The following is a 15685-nucleotide window of genomic DNA, read 5'->3' on the forward strand; positions in this document are numbered from 1 at the left end:
AGGTCAGCCCAAGGGTAATAATTGTAACTGGGGTAATTCATTGTTGACTTTAAGGAATGCACTCTTTTCATAGGAGAAAAGAGTTACTTACTACCACATACCTGCTGTGTTCATATTCAGGATTCCTTGAGATTCCTTGTTTGTTTGCAGCATCAGAGCTGGATACAATTTTTGATTCTGGGTTATATTGACAATTTATTAAGTCCATAAAACCCTGTACATTTTCAAAACATTTCCTGCAAGGCACAAAACTCTCAATGAGAAGGTCTCTGTATGCATTGTTTTAGATAGTAAATCTGATCAATAGAACCAGGAAGACTAGCATTTAAAATACACAAGGAAATAAATGGGTGATAATCTGATCTGTGCACAAAACTACCATGCCAAACGAAGTTATGCCACACTTAGAAGGAAATTAGAAATGTGTGACTATTTAAAAACAGAAATAAAGGAAAAAAATAGAGTGAAGACAAAAGATGTGTTAAGAAGGAAAAAGATCTATCTTTCTACATCAATGATGTCAGTGTACAGTCCTGGCCGCGCCCTGCAAAGGAAGGCTCTGGGTAGCCGGAGCCAAGAAGTTCCCAGGTATAATGATTTATAGTATGACACATGCTTACACACAAATATCAGATTATTTTTCATTAAGCAGCCAGTATTCATGTACTTTTGTCTTTAACAGGGACCTCCACAAATGATAATTAGAAAGAATGCAGAATTTCTTAAATTTACTGGAATTATGAATCTAATCACCCATCTTGATTCCTTTGTTGCATTTAAACAAAAGGATTCCATCAATCAGGTAAGATTCTTTCAGTTCCTCAAATTACATAAAACTGAGATTTTTTTACATATGAGGGATCATGTGTTTAGGCCTAACACACAGTAGTGTATTGTGCTTTTATTCTATAATTATAAAAAGTGTAATTAAAGGGGTATTGTCACATTCCAGATGTAAAGTCCAATATCTTATCAGTAATTTGTAATTTGTTTGTAAATTACATTTTTATTGAGTTTGTTAATATAATAGGGTAGGGATAGGGGTAGAGAAGAAAAAGGACAGGGCAAGGTATTTGAACAGTCAGATAACATATGGATAGACACATGAACAGGTTAAATACTAAACATATTGCCTATCTATGTGATTCAACAACCCGTAACACAAAAGTATCATACACGAAAGACCCGATATAGGCTCTTGCCAAGAAAACATAAATGGCGGCGGTGTTGAGTGTCCACTTCATCCATCTAAATACAAAGCCCACTTAAGAGCAGCAGGAAGCAAATGAAAGCAGAGGGAATTGAAAGAAAACAGTAAAGAAAAAAAACCACTCAGCTTGTTCCTATCAGCGTTCTAAACTCCTCAGAAGAGATCAATTGAATCCAAGCCATCCAGGTTCCCACATATTGTTCGTACTGATCCGCCAATTGCTTGTCAGCTCCTCTAACTCCCTTGTCTACTATATCCAATCTACCCAATCCCTTATTGTAGGGATTGGGTAGCACTTTTCCAAAAGAGGGAGACCAGGCACTTTTCTGCATTGAGAAGGTGTATGGTGAGAATTTTCCAAATTCTCAAGACGTCTTAGGGGTCCCAAGAACCTGTGTCTAGAGAAACATCACCAGTCCTGTGGGATGCAAACCAGTCCAGAGATCCCCCTTAAGACCCCCTTGGAAATCTGGGCAAGGTTTTGGGGATTTGGGCGAGGGACAATAAAGGCGAGGGATAGGACGATAGGTAACCTCCGACCCTCCTAAGATGCCAAATGCAAAGTGTTGCCCGAATAAATGAGGGGGACCGACACTCCAAGAGTAGCAGGCCTGATCCACAAACAATTCCCCAGAGGGACCAACGCCTGTGACTGCTCCAGGTCAATCCATAACTTACCCCGCAGACCTACCGATCACTCCAGGGCTTGAAGCAGATATGTGGCCCAATAATATTTTTAAATATCCGGCAGAGCTTAACCTCCCCTTGTCAAGGTACTGACCAAAAGATTCTAAGAAAACTGAAACATGCCGGCAGCATTACAAATATCTACTCATACAGTGATAAAACAATATGTGTGCATTAAACCACTCAGCCAAGATACATTAAACACAGCAGGTGTAAGGCCTACTACAGCAATGGGTTCATTGTGGGCAAGTGAATGTGTGCAAAAGGGACTGCTGCATCTCCTGTAAAAAAAAATATATATATATATACTCATATTATATAAACATACACACATAGTAGGAATGTGTGCAAGGACTGCTGTGTTCCCTGTATGCAGAAGAAAGAAAAAAAATTCTGTATATACAGTGGGGCAAAAAAGTATTTAGTCAGCCACCAATTGTGCAAGTTCTCCCACTTACAAAGATGAGAGAGGCCTGTAATTTTCACCATAGGTACACTTCAACTATGAGAGACAGAATGCGACAACAAAGTCCATAAATCACATTGTCTGGTTTTTAAAGAATTTATTTGCAAATTATGGTGGAAAATAAGTATTTGGTCAATAACAAAAGTTCATATCAATACTTTGTTTTATACCCCTTGTTGGCAATGACAGAGGTCAAATGTTTTCTGTAAGTCTTCACAAGGTTTTCACATGCTGTTGCTGGTATTTTGGACCATTTCTCCATGCAGATCTCCTCTAGAGCACTGATGTTTTGGGGCTGTCGCTAGGCAACACAGACTTTCAACTCCCTCCAAAGGTTTTCTATGAGGTTGAGATCTGGAGACTGGCTAGGCCACTCCAGGACCTTGAAATGCTTCTTATGAAGCCACTCCTTCGTTGCCCGGGCGGTGTGTTTGAGATCATTGTCATTGAAAGACCCAGCCACGTTTCATCTTCAATGCCCTTGCTGATGGAAGGAGGTTTTCACTCAAAATCTCACGATACATGGCCCCATTCATTCTTTCCTTTACACGGATCAGTCGTCCTGGTCCCTTTGCAGAAAAACAGACCCAAAGCATGATGTTTCCACCCCCATGCTTCATCGTAGGCATGGTGTTCTTTGGATGCAACTCAGCATTCTTTCTCCTCCAAACACGACAAGTTGAGTTTCTACCAAAAAGTTCTACCTTGGTTTCATCTGACCATATGACATTCGCCCAATCCTCTTCTGGATCATCCAAATGCTCTCTAGCAAGCTTCAGAAGGGCCCGGACATGTACTGGCTTAAGCAGGGGGACACATCTGGCACTGCATAATTGGGTCCCTGGCAGCATAGTGTGTTACTGATGGTAGCCTTTGTTACTTTGGTCCCATCTCTCTGCAGGTCATTCACTAGGTCCCACCGTGTGGTTCTGGGATTTTTGCTCAGTGTTCTAGTGATCATTTTGACACCACGGGGTGAGATCTTGCGTGGGTGGTCCTGTATGTCTTCCATTTTTGAATAATTGCTCCCACAGTTGATTTCTTCACACCAAGCTGCTTGCCTATTGCAGATTCAGTCTTCCCAGCCTGGTGCAGGTCTACAATTTTGTCTCTGGTGTCCTTTGACAGCTCTTTGGTCTTGGCCATAGTGGGATTTGGAGTGTGACTGTTTGAGGTTGTGGACAGATGTCTTTTATACTGATAACAAGTTCAAACAGGTGCCATTAATACAGGTAAGGAGTGGAGGACAGAGGAGACTCTTAAAGAAGATGTTACAGGTCTGTGAGAGCCAGATATCTTGCTCGTTTGTAGGTGACCAAATACTTATTTTACCGGGGAATTTACCAATTAATTCATTAGAAATCCATGGAAAACAATGTGATTTCCTGTATTATTTCCCCCCATTCTGTCTCTCATAGTTGAAGTGTACTTATGGTGAAAATTACAGGCCTCTCTCATCTTTGAGAGTGGGAGAACTTGCACAATTGGTGGCTGACAATACTTTTTTGCCCCGCTGTAAATATATATATAAAAATAAAATAATATATTATGTATAGTAATATATTCCAATTCCTTCCTATGGTACCACCAAGTCACCGATTTTCTATATTTTAGAAAGAACGAAGGACAGTTTACATTCCCGTGTGCCCCAAAACGTTAGACCTCATGGTATTTTAAAGGGGAACTCCTGTCAAAATTTCATTAAGTGTAACCTCTTAGTGGTGCGCCACACTTAGCAACGCCTTAAGTATTTACGGTTCTGTAAAAAATCTATAAACTGAATTCCCTAATGAGATTATTAATTGACATGGCATTGCCTTAGCTATAGTTATGAATTACCCTACAATTAATTCAATAATGACTATTTAATTAAGTATCTTTATACTCATTGGTCATAAATCATACCAAGATGGCGAAAAAACATGTTTGGCGGAGGTTGGCATCTTGGATAATTCGTATCTTGTGAGTGCCTTCAAGTGCCCGAGACACAAGAATTCGGGGACATGTTGGTTTAGGCCCAGGCAGTACTTGGCTCCAAACTGGGATTTGTAGAGGTTTTGTATGACTTATTATTCCAGTCCAAATCCTTTTTGGAGAGTCCAATATCAAAGCCTTTGGGTAGGGCCTATACACTGTGCCTATCTCATCCGACTCATCTGTCAGGAGCTCAGGGGTTGCTGAAAGGAAGGCCACATTATCAGTCAGCAATAGGTGATATGGGAGCTACACAACTATCACATTAAACTATTTCAGATTGGTTGTATTTTTTTAAATGAAACAGAGCTAGGTTTTTAGCTAATTCAATATTTTTTAGATCACTGTATATGTGTTCCATTCCAGGGAGCCCCCTAAAAAATCAGTGCACGTGAAAGTACTTTTTTACTGGTCTAAATCCCTGAACTCAGATGAATTGTTATGAACTTGATGGATGCATGTCTTTTTTCAGCCTATATAACTATATAACTTTTCTTCCAATATCCCTGATATTTTACATTATTGATCATTGGTTACTCTTTCTTTTTAGGTGGAGAATTACCTCACAAATGTGAATAAGAAGACGCAAACAGTAGTGACAAAACAAGAACCAAGACACCTTTTACAAATGTTGAAAACCAAGGAGTAAGACAGTCACTCCATTGCCATTAAAGTGTTTTATTATTTTACAAAAGAAATTGCATCTTATAAGCCAAATTACCTTGGCTGCTAAGCCGTTTCCCACCTGGGTGCTAAACTGGTTTTCGGCATTTTGGTGCATCTTTCGTTTAAACGCGTTTAGAAGTACATTTCTTGGGAATAAACTATGCAAACCATATATTGTTTTTTTCAGCACACGCAGCATATTCCAAATATACCATTTTGATATGTGTATGTCTCATTAAGTTTGCACAATAAAGCCAAAAATGGGAAAAAGTGTATTTTTTCACTTTCGACTGAATAAAAACTAGTTTGTAAATTTTTTTTTCTAAACTCTAATATCAAAACCCATATTGCTAAATATTTGTAGTAGGTAACCGGTCTAAAATAAACAGAAATTGAGAACAGTAGACTGTTTTTCTAATATTTTATTGCTAAAAGTTAAATTTATTAGACTATCACAAAAGACATCTTTCAATTTAGTGCATGGCTGCCTTCAATTAAACAGCTCTAGCTGCCCGGGATGTTAAAATATACCAACAAAACTATATATTTTTACAAACTAAACCCCTAGCTGCAGTAAATGAGGTCTTATTTGTATTTGTATCACAAATCTGACGTGCACAACAAATAAGTGAATATCACACTTATAAAAATTAAAAAAAATTAAATTAAAAGCGACAAGTTCATTTATGTCTTGCGCACTCCAGTCTTGTGCTACTAATACATGCAGCCCCTCATTTAATGCGCCAAGGGGTGTAGTTTCTGAAAATATATACTTTATGTACCATAATGTAACTTTCCAGCTGTCTAGAGCTGTCTAATTGCAGGCATCACCCCTAAATGTTTTAAGACAATTTTTTAACAAGATTCTCAAATCTGCCATATCTGAAGTTAAGGTTGTCTAGACATCTGGGAAGTTAAATTAGGGTACATAAAGTACACATTTCAAGAAACTACACCCCTTGGAGCTTCAAATGAGGGATTACATGTATTTCTAGGACAAAATTTGAGTGCACAAATAATGATGGAATATGTCGCTTTGGCTAGAAAATGTTCTAACCATAGCGACATGTTCATTTGTGTCTTGCGCGCTCCAGGTTTGTACTGGAAACACATGCAGCCCCTCATTTGATGCGCCAAGGGGTGTAGTTTTTGCAAATGTGTACTTTTTGTGCCATAATTTAACTTCTTACGTGATCAGTAATGCCACGTCAAGGCTTCACCCTAATTACTGACCGTTTCATATTTCCATTCACTTGCAGAAGCACACACCGCCAAATTTTTTTTTTTACTTTTTTTGTACACTTTAATTTTTTTAACTTAATATTTTTTATTCTTTTTTCACATGCATTATACCGTTGGAAAGGTGAGGCGATTACCTTTCCAACGGTATATGTTGGGGGTCTGTAGCTGAGATACAGGCATCTAAGCAGCATGCCCCCATACCTCTTTAACTGACAATTGTCAGTTATTAATAAAGTTGCACGGTGACGTCATCGCGTCATTGCGCGTGCCGTCACCGGCCGGATCGGGTGGCCCCGGTGATGCCCTTTAGTGTGAGGGGCAGATCGAGGGGGTAGGTGGTGATGGGGGTCCACAGACCTCCATCAAGTTAGGGTAGTGCTAGAGACGGCACCATGCCGTCGTTAGCAGTCAAGGGGTTAAATGCCCCATTTATTACATGTTATTATGTTTAAGGCATGGATGACCCGTAAGTACTGTATAATTTGGTAAATAACACTAGGAGCAGGGTGAAGGAGAGCAACGGCTTGGGGTCCGTACCTCCCTTACATTAGTTTTATGAACTTTAACCACGCTCCCATGTCATTGAGCAGGGTATTGGGGTTGATGGGGAAATATTTGGGCAGGTTAATTTAATTAACCCCCTGCCCCACCATAAATGGGATTGGGAGAGGGGAGAAGATTGCCGACCCATGTTTCTATTTATTACTTCTTGAAGGTTTCTTTTGGAATTTGGTGGGGTACCAATTCACCTTGCAACCCCCAGGAGCTGCAAGGTGAATTTTGCAAGTTTGAACTTATTTCCAGGTCACATTTGTAACTTGCAACGTGTGTATAATCAACTATTCTCCAGGTGAATGCTTGTGAGTTAAAATGTATAATTTTTTTTACAAGCACTAATGCAAGTTGGCTTTAGTAAATAGTTTAGTGAAGATACCCAATTATGTAAGATAATCCTAAATTATATTACAACAAAGTTAAATTGAGCAGAAAAAAATGTACATATATTCAATGGTACACTTTGTGCTGACATTTTTGTTTTATTTCAGTTTAAAAAGCATAATTGAAGATGCAGTTTACAATAGATTTGACAGACTTCTCTCTCATCTGCAACTCCAGTTAACTATAATGTATGGAAAGAGACTTGATGACATGGTGAGTTATATATTACATTTCCGGCTTTCACAATGTTTTGTGTTTGTTATGTATATTATAGTTTTTTTTCCCAGTAATAAATTGCATATAAAACATTTTATTCAATGATATTATAGCTTAAAACAAAATTAATAAAATTCAATCCAAATGACATGCCCAGAAAAATAACTTTTAAACATGCATTTTTTGTGCAATTGGGATATGAAAACACATAATCTTGCCCATGTTATAAATTGCATAAACTACTGATGTTTCCTTTTTTTCCAATTTTTGATTGACTAAAATATTATAATAACGTGAAATATTTATTAAGCATATTTGTCTTTATATATTCCTCCTTCTCCACAATTTGAGTAAGTGACATTTTAGTTAGGACATACCATTTGTGTGTGTGGAATATAACATACTGTACCAACAATTACACAAAATGTAGATCTACTTAAAACAGAATGTCTCTTACCTGTACAGCCGTAAAACCATAATCTCAAATCCACCGTACATACACACATCTTCCCACTTGCTGTGCTTTATTTGAAATGCATTACCTGTATTTGCTTAAGCCTACTAATATATCTCAATCAGTTGAAAAAGCGTCTGGCCTCTGCTGTACAAGAAGCAGAACAAAGATGGGAAGACAACAAAGATCAAATAACTCATCGCGGAATTTTCAATCCATACTTTTGTGGCAATAATGCTACCTATAAGGTAAAATCCCTTACAGGTGAAGTAATTGTCATAATTTTTATTTGAAATATTAAAATAAAATATTAATTAAAAACATAAGTGATACTCATTCAATATTAATCAACTTTTATTACAGGTGAGGTTAACCAACGTATTTTTTAATGATACAGAAAGTCATGTTACTGAAATTTTTGACTTCCTGATGGGTGAAATAAAAAAGTTACATAACGAGTACAGGGTAGGTATTTTTTTTTAATGTAATCACTAATTGTAAAATACATCAGAAGTTATTTGTGCAGAAAGCAAAAACAAGCTTACGAATATGCAATGTAATACGAACACGTGACTGTTCCTGCTTTAAGCATTACTTTTAAATGGTTCATAAACATAAATATAATTACCGGTAACTGCTATGCTGTTATTCTCTGTTATGTACTTTATGTAAATTAGACCCATTATGAATCTATACATACCAACTATTTTGTAATAATCTGATTTATGTTATTTTATGCAGAATAATGTTTGGAAGATCTTTGCTGAACAACTAAACACGATGTGGTCCGACACTGGATTCAAAAATTATGATTTTTCAGAGTTTGTCAAGCAGACGTCAGAAGATCATTTGTCTGAGGCTCTAAAATGGTACGTTATATTGTGGGACCCTTTTAAATAATGAAAACTAGTAGTATTTTGCAGTATTGGATACTGAGGTCCACACTTGAATAAGCAGGCATTATTGTAGAAGTTGGCTGCAGGGATTCAGATAGAATTGTTGACTGTAACACTTTCTTTTGCAGGTATATTGGAAAAAAGAGGATGCCAATTGATAAACAGACCATTACGAAATACTTTGACAACAGTAAAAAATCAAGCTTAAAAAGGAACATTTTAACACCTGCTTATAACCTGAATGACCTGGATCGAGCAAAACAAATGGTACATTTTAAAGCAATGATATAAAAGATTGTGAAGTTCAGCGAGAGAAGCTCGCCTAAAGTGCTCATTTGTGGGGTCAGTCCCAGAAACCCCAACTGGATCCATACTGCAGAAGCACAATTAAGGGGACACTCCAGCCATCATATGCACGTGAATGCATATGATAGCTGCGTGGCACCCTTACACCTCCAGCTAAATCATGTGCAGGAGATGTGTTCGTTATGGGTTTCATTCATCAAAGTATATCCCTGCTTAAGACTATGTCTTTATGTACCACTGAGCCCATGTTTAGAAGAGCATTGCTCCCCGCACTTCATTCATAGAGTTGGGCGTTTCTATGTTTTTAATGGCTTTGTTTACTTTATTGAATATCTTTCTAACTACCTTACTTACTCGTCCTTATTTGTTTGCCAATAAGTGATGTGGCTGTCTGGCTGGCAAGTTCTAATAAAAATAAGTCTGTAACTTCTCACTCATGTCTATTCTTCCAGCCAAAGAGCTGAGTATTTAAACTTTCTGGCCAAAATCTGCTGACATTGAGAGATGCATGAGTTTGAAGATTATGGGCTACTACTTTCTTTTTACAGGACAAATAGTCCTTAATTATGTGATAGATTGGATAGTAGATATTCAGCAAACATTGGTTAAATTACTGTGTTTTCCCCCATGTTTTCCACCCATCCTAAAGTTGGCTACCTACTCTGTTTCTGTAAACTGACTATAGTGTTAAGGTCTGGTACTTGACCCCAACACGCTATCAGCATAGTATATTTACCTGTGCATAAAAGATAGTTCAGCCATGACGTGTGACTGTTTATTTTGTAGAGGAAGGAATTCTAGCATCTTCTAGACCATTGTCTGCACTAAGTAATGCACGCAAACACGCAAGAATGAGACAAAGAGCTAGAAAGAGTGTTTTGTATGTGGTTTGGTTATAAGAATATTTTATTCTCATTTAGACAAAGAGAAACATTTCACGAGCAGTGATGGATGTAAGAAATTATTTCATAAACAGTTTATTCAAACTCCATAACATCAGGTAAGTGCTCGTTTTTAGATTATCTTTGGGTGTATGAGTCGTTACTCAAATTTCAGAGGTGCATACGTCCCTTGCTAATAAGATTGCAATTGCAGAAGAAAAAAAAAAGCTTCATATTACAGTCGCTGTTCACAGATTAGTAAAATCAGACATGTTTTAAATGTGCTTTGGACTCACACATCCATTGTAGATGCGGACAAGCCAACCTAAGCATAAACCAAGCTGAACTCACCATAAAATCTTTGGCATAATCCACACAAATTACCCCTTTTTCAAAAGTTCTGAAAAGACTGTTTGTGTTATACCCCAGTACAAATTTTGTTATGCTGCATGATCACTCCATTAGAGTCACAATCAGTAACACAATCGCAATGATGCACTTGCTCCTGTCTTGAGTGCACCCAGGCTTGTGGGGGCTAAGTTATAATCAATGCTGTGCTCCTGTGGGGCACCAGCATTAAATCTGTTAAAAATAATTGAAAACTTAATCTTCAACAGCACGGTCATGTAAATCAGTTGCATCTGCAGCAGATAACCCCTGTCTCATCAATGAGAGTCAGAGATAGAGAGTGGTCATCCAGGTCATAAGATAAAAAAGAATACACACAGTATTAATAAAAAGAAAATACATATTTTATTATCTTCACACTTTTATTACAAAATTTACTGATAACAAGTAACATTTTAGGTCACGGATTATTGATCGGATTCTCTGATCTATGTCAGTGGTCTAAACTTGTCATTTTCAAGTTATTTTATTTTTAGCAGCTTTTAACCTAATAAATCACTACATGATCAATGATTAATGACTCTTTAAGTCACTGATCATTGTTCAGTCTCACCGATCATCTAAAGACCTCATTTACTGAGTGCGTATTATACAGGTTTCTCCTACAAAACTGAGGTTAAAATTACAACTGCATATCGTACACAGATGAGTATTATATCCAATATTTTATGGCGCACTATGGATGCCATGATCTTCATAAAAGTTCTTTTTTTTTTAACTGGCTTGGCATTGGCTAGAGCTCCTTCACCCCGTTAGATGCCAGGCTGTGTTCGCTCTAATATCTTTGAAAAGCAGATTGTTTATGTCATTTGGATGATGGCCATTGTCTCATGTATATGTTTTATTGTTATTTACCATAAAAGAATAATGCTTAATTATTCACCTTTTTGACTCACCAGAACATTTTTATTTATTTAAAAAAAACATTTTAACAATGGCTTTCACATTATATATTTTTTTAGATGGAAAAGCTTTACGTCGCAATTAAAAACAAGAAAAGGACAACCAAAGCTGTGGCACATTTTACTCGGAAGACTAAAACAAATAGGCTTAGATAAAACTGCACCATCTAAAGAATTATTTGAAGCGGTGAAACTGGTAAATAACATTTAACAAACTGGCCATACAATCAATGATACCTTTCTATGCGCTGAATGTGATTTTTTTTTTTTTGCTAATAGATGTCAACAAGATATAACAGCTGATCCCTGCTCGTCATAATTACAGACCTGAAGACGAACAGAGAAAGAAGACCAACAACTTTCACTTACTATTTTTATGTGTGTTATATCACAACACAAGTAATGTATTGTCCTGAGTAATGTGTTTTTACTCAAACCTTGTGTTTTACACATCTTTTCTAATTTAGTAAAAACTATTTTTAAATAAGGTCATGTACATAGTATGTTTTTATATATAAAGTAGTTTCCTCAGGTTCAGTTGACCCAGGGCTACCACAATTTTGTACTGGAAATGTGCTTTTATTGGATTTGTTTTGTAAAGCATTTTTAATATATTTGCATATATGGCCAAATGTGGAGAAACAAGGGTTCTTCTGTGGAAGCCTAATATTAATTATCAATTATCTGGTCTGTATATTTTTAGTAGTTATAACAAGGTGCAGGGTGTTGTTATGGATAGGGTATACATCCCCCCTCTATTTTACAGGGTTTTGTATGATATATAGGGCAGGCTGGTGCTCCACTCTGCAGTTTACATGCACCTGGACTGACGTGGGATCCAGGCCAGGAGATTAGGCTGACTCCAATGCGCTGGTCAGCTGCAAGTAATTAGCTGCACTGACCGCAATACAACCTTACCTGTTGGACAGAGGGAGAGAGAGAGTTTTGTTTGGAAGCAGCAGGGCTTGCTATGTATACAAGAAACCATCAAAAAAGGTTGGTGAGATTCCGTTATGTTAAGTTTAGACCCTGAGTAGTGAGGGACTTCTATGTTAGTAAGTGCTCAGACGAGGCTTTTGTTTATAGGGAATGTGTCTCGTATAATCCTGTTAAAATCTGAATATGTGGATTACAAATAAATTGTGGTTGATTACCTCACTGAGACTGTGGCTTTAATACACTAGCCCCTTAACGACAAAGCCCGTACATGTACGGGGTTGCCGTGCAACGTGATAACGACAATGCCTGTACATGTACGGGCTGCCGTTAAATAGCTGCATCACCAGCAGCTTTGCAGCATCCACGGAAGCCTCACAAGTGAGGTTAAGGGGCCCCTTATTCGAGCAACTGATTTCCTGTATAAGATGTCAGAGACGGATGACATGGAAGCTTATCTCACAACTTTTGAGAGGGTCGCTACCAGAGAAAAATGGCCAGCGAGCCAGTGGGCGGAACTACTAGCTCCTTGTCTAAGTGGGGAACCCCAGAAAGCCTATGAAGATTTACCTTATGACCAAGCCCAGGACTATACACAACTCCGAACAGAAATTCTAACACGTATAGGCATAACCCCTGCCCTTAGAGCCCAAAGGTATCATAAGTGGGCTTATGACATGGGTACCTACATGGACCCAGATGTACGAGTTGCTGAGGCTTGCTCAGAAATGGCTGAAACCTGAGATCAACCCTGCTACCAAAATAACAGAGATGGTGGTCATGGATTGCTTTCTCAGGAATTTGCCAACAGAACTGCAACAATGGGTCAGCCAAGGGGATCCGAAGGATCCAGAAGAGATGATGTGTCTGGGTGAGAGGTATTTGACCGTTAAGGAGCTGCATAGTACTTCTCCACAGCCAAAGTCCAGATCCCTAAACAACCAGACAAGCGTGAAAACCGGAAGCAAAGGACCTGTACCCCTGTACCCCGCATGGGACAATATGACTATGGTGGTAACAGGCACCCGAAATTCCTGTTACGGCCACATGAGCAGACTGAGGAACACATAAGTTGCTTCAAATGTCACGAGCCGGGACATTTTGCACATAACTGTCCAGAGGGTGAAGAGCCCAAAAATGGGTGTGGTTACTAGCGCTGTTGATACAACTCATTTAAGACCAGTGAGGGTGGAAGGGAAGAGTGTACAAGCATTGCTTGATTCTGGGAGTGAGGTTACCTTGATAAAAAGTGCTCTGCTTCAGCCAGAGAAAGTAGATAACAGGCAGCTGCTTGATATCGTATGTCTATGTGGTGACACCCACTCATACCCCACGGCCGAGGTTGATATTGTCACGGATGTAGGAAAGGTCAAATGGCAGGTAGGGGTGGTACCCCTGTTGCCCTATGATGTAGTATTAGGGAGGGACTTCCCCCATTTCCGCAACATAACAGGAAAACCCTCAGTTCCTCAGGTAATATGCTCTGGGGAAACACAGGAGGTAGAAGGAATGGATAACGTTTTTCCTTTCTCCAGTATCGATTGGGAGCCAGGCAATGAACAAGAGTCACCAGTAGTGTGTCTGGGTAATGAAGTAGAACCTCCCCATAATGAGGCCCCCCTAGCACAAGTAGAGTTTCAGGATCTGGGAGTGCACCCTGGAAATTTCCGAGCTGCCCAATGGGAGGATACAACCCTGACAGAAGCAAGAGAGAACGTGCAAGTAATGGAGGATACCATTGTAAATCCTGACAAGCACTTAAGTTCTCCTTATTTCAAAGTAGATCATAACCTGCTTTATCGTGTAGAGAAGAAAGGGGAGGAGGGGATGGAACAGTTGCTGGTCCCACAATCGTATAGACACACGGTGCTAAAGCTGGCCCATAGCCATGTGCTAGGTGGGCACCTGGGATTTGAAAAGACCAGAGAGAGAGTTCTGACCCGGTTTTATTGGCCAGGTATATATGCTGCAATAGAGAGTTATTGCAAATTCTGCCGCGAATGTCAAGTAAAGGCACCGCACAAAGGTTTACGCAACCCACTGGTACCCCTTCCTGTCATTGAGGTCCCTTTTGAACGAATTGCTATGGACCTCATAGGGCCTCTGCGTAAGTCAGCTAGGGGACATCAATACATTTTAGTTGTTGTTGACTATGCCACAGGTTATCCTTAGGCAGTGCCCCTATGGAATGCCATAGGGGTAAGAGTATTGCAAGGGAGTTAATGATGATGCTCAGCAGGACGGGTATACCAAAAGAGGTTCTAACTGACTAGGGAACCCCTTTTATGTCCAGATTTATGACCGAGCTATGTAAGCTGCTCAAAATTAAACAGCTAAAAACCTCGGTATACCATCCTCAAACAGACGGACTGGTAGAGAGGTTTAATAAAAAGTTAAAGGCAATGCTACGCAAAGTGGTAGACAAAGACGGTAAGAACTGGGATTATCTCTTACCATATCTTATGTTTTCTATTAGAGAACTCCCACAAGCTTCCACTGGGTTTTTACCCTTCGAATTATTATATGGCAGACACCCCAGAGGCATTTTAGATGTTGCCAAGGAAACATGGGAACAAGAGCATACCCCTCACAATAGTATTATAGAACATGTAGCTCAAAAGCAGGAGCGTATGGAAGTTATAATGCCCATAGTGAAGGAGAACATGGAAAAAGCCCAGAGGGCCCAAGTCAGTTATAATAGGACTGCAAGGCTTCGGGTCTTTAAACCGGGGGACTGGGTATTGCTTCTTATCCCTACAGTTGAAAGCAAGTTCCTAGCCAGCTGGCAAGGGCAAATGAAATTATTGAGTGTGTCAGTGAGGTGAATTATAAAGTAAGACAGCCAGGTAGGCGGAAGGCAGAACAGATCTACCATGTGAATTTATTTAAGCCAGGTAGAGCGAGAAGTCTTCACCATGACCAAAGGTCAACCCACTCACGTTGCTTGTGGGAAAGAACCTGAGGTGTACATTGCTGACACTCTTGCCTCTCATCAGAAACAGGAAGTCAGAGAGTTTGTGTTAAAAATAGAGATGTGTTTTCCCCAGTACCAGGAAAAACACACATAATTAAACATGATATTATCACTGAACCTGGAAAGAAAATCAATCTGAAGCCACACAGAATACCTGAGGCTAGACGCGAAGCGGTTAGTGCAGAGGTAAAAAAGATGCTAAAGCTAGGGGTGTGAAGTGTCACAAAGTGAGTGGAGTAACCCGATTGTGTTGGTGCCTAAACCAAATGGAGAGATACGCTTCTGTAACGACTTCCGTAAATAAAACAATATCTCCAAGTTTGATGCCTATCCAATGCCTCGAGTGGATGAGCTCATAGAGAGGTTGGTTAAAGCTAGGTATCTGAGGGTCCACGGCGAGAGAATCCTCGCCGCAGCAACTCACCTGAGTACCCGCCGTTAGCGGGTACTGTCTCCCACGCCGCATCCTCCATCTTCCCGGAACCAGCTCCTTCAGACTGTGTTAGGCGCGCGCACGACGTAGCCTGG

General features: G+C 39.3%; 1 protein-coding gene across 1 annotated transcript in view; it reads left to right on the plus strand.

The window, feature by feature from the left end:
- Positions 1-12405, plus strand: part of LOC128480798 (uncharacterized) — a 35030-nt gene extending 22625 nt beyond the window's left edge. Inside the window, exons 14-23 of the mRNA XM_053458317.1 lie at positions 683-802; positions 4888-4982; positions 7292-7397; positions 7980-8102; positions 8218-8319; positions 8596-8723; positions 8879-9017; positions 9977-10056; positions 11308-11443; positions 11527-12405. Coding sequence (XP_053314292.1) covers positions 683-802; positions 4888-4982; positions 7292-7397; positions 7980-8102; positions 8218-8319; positions 8596-8723; positions 8879-9017; positions 9977-10056; positions 11308-11443; positions 11527-11550 — 1053 coding nt within the window. The 3' untranslated portion in view covers positions 11551-12405. The remainder of the gene's footprint in view (positions 1-682; positions 803-4887; positions 4983-7291; positions 7398-7979; positions 8103-8217; positions 8320-8595; positions 8724-8878; positions 9018-9976; positions 10057-11307; positions 11444-11526) is intronic.
- Positions 12406-15685: the final 3280 nt, after the last annotated feature.

This window comes from Spea bombifrons, chromosome 1 (genome assembly GCF_027358695.1).
Source record: "Spea bombifrons isolate aSpeBom1 chromosome 1, aSpeBom1.2.pri, whole genome shotgun sequence".
NCBI classification, from domain to species: domain Eukaryota; kingdom Metazoa; phylum Chordata; class Amphibia; order Anura; family Pelobatidae; genus Spea; species Spea bombifrons.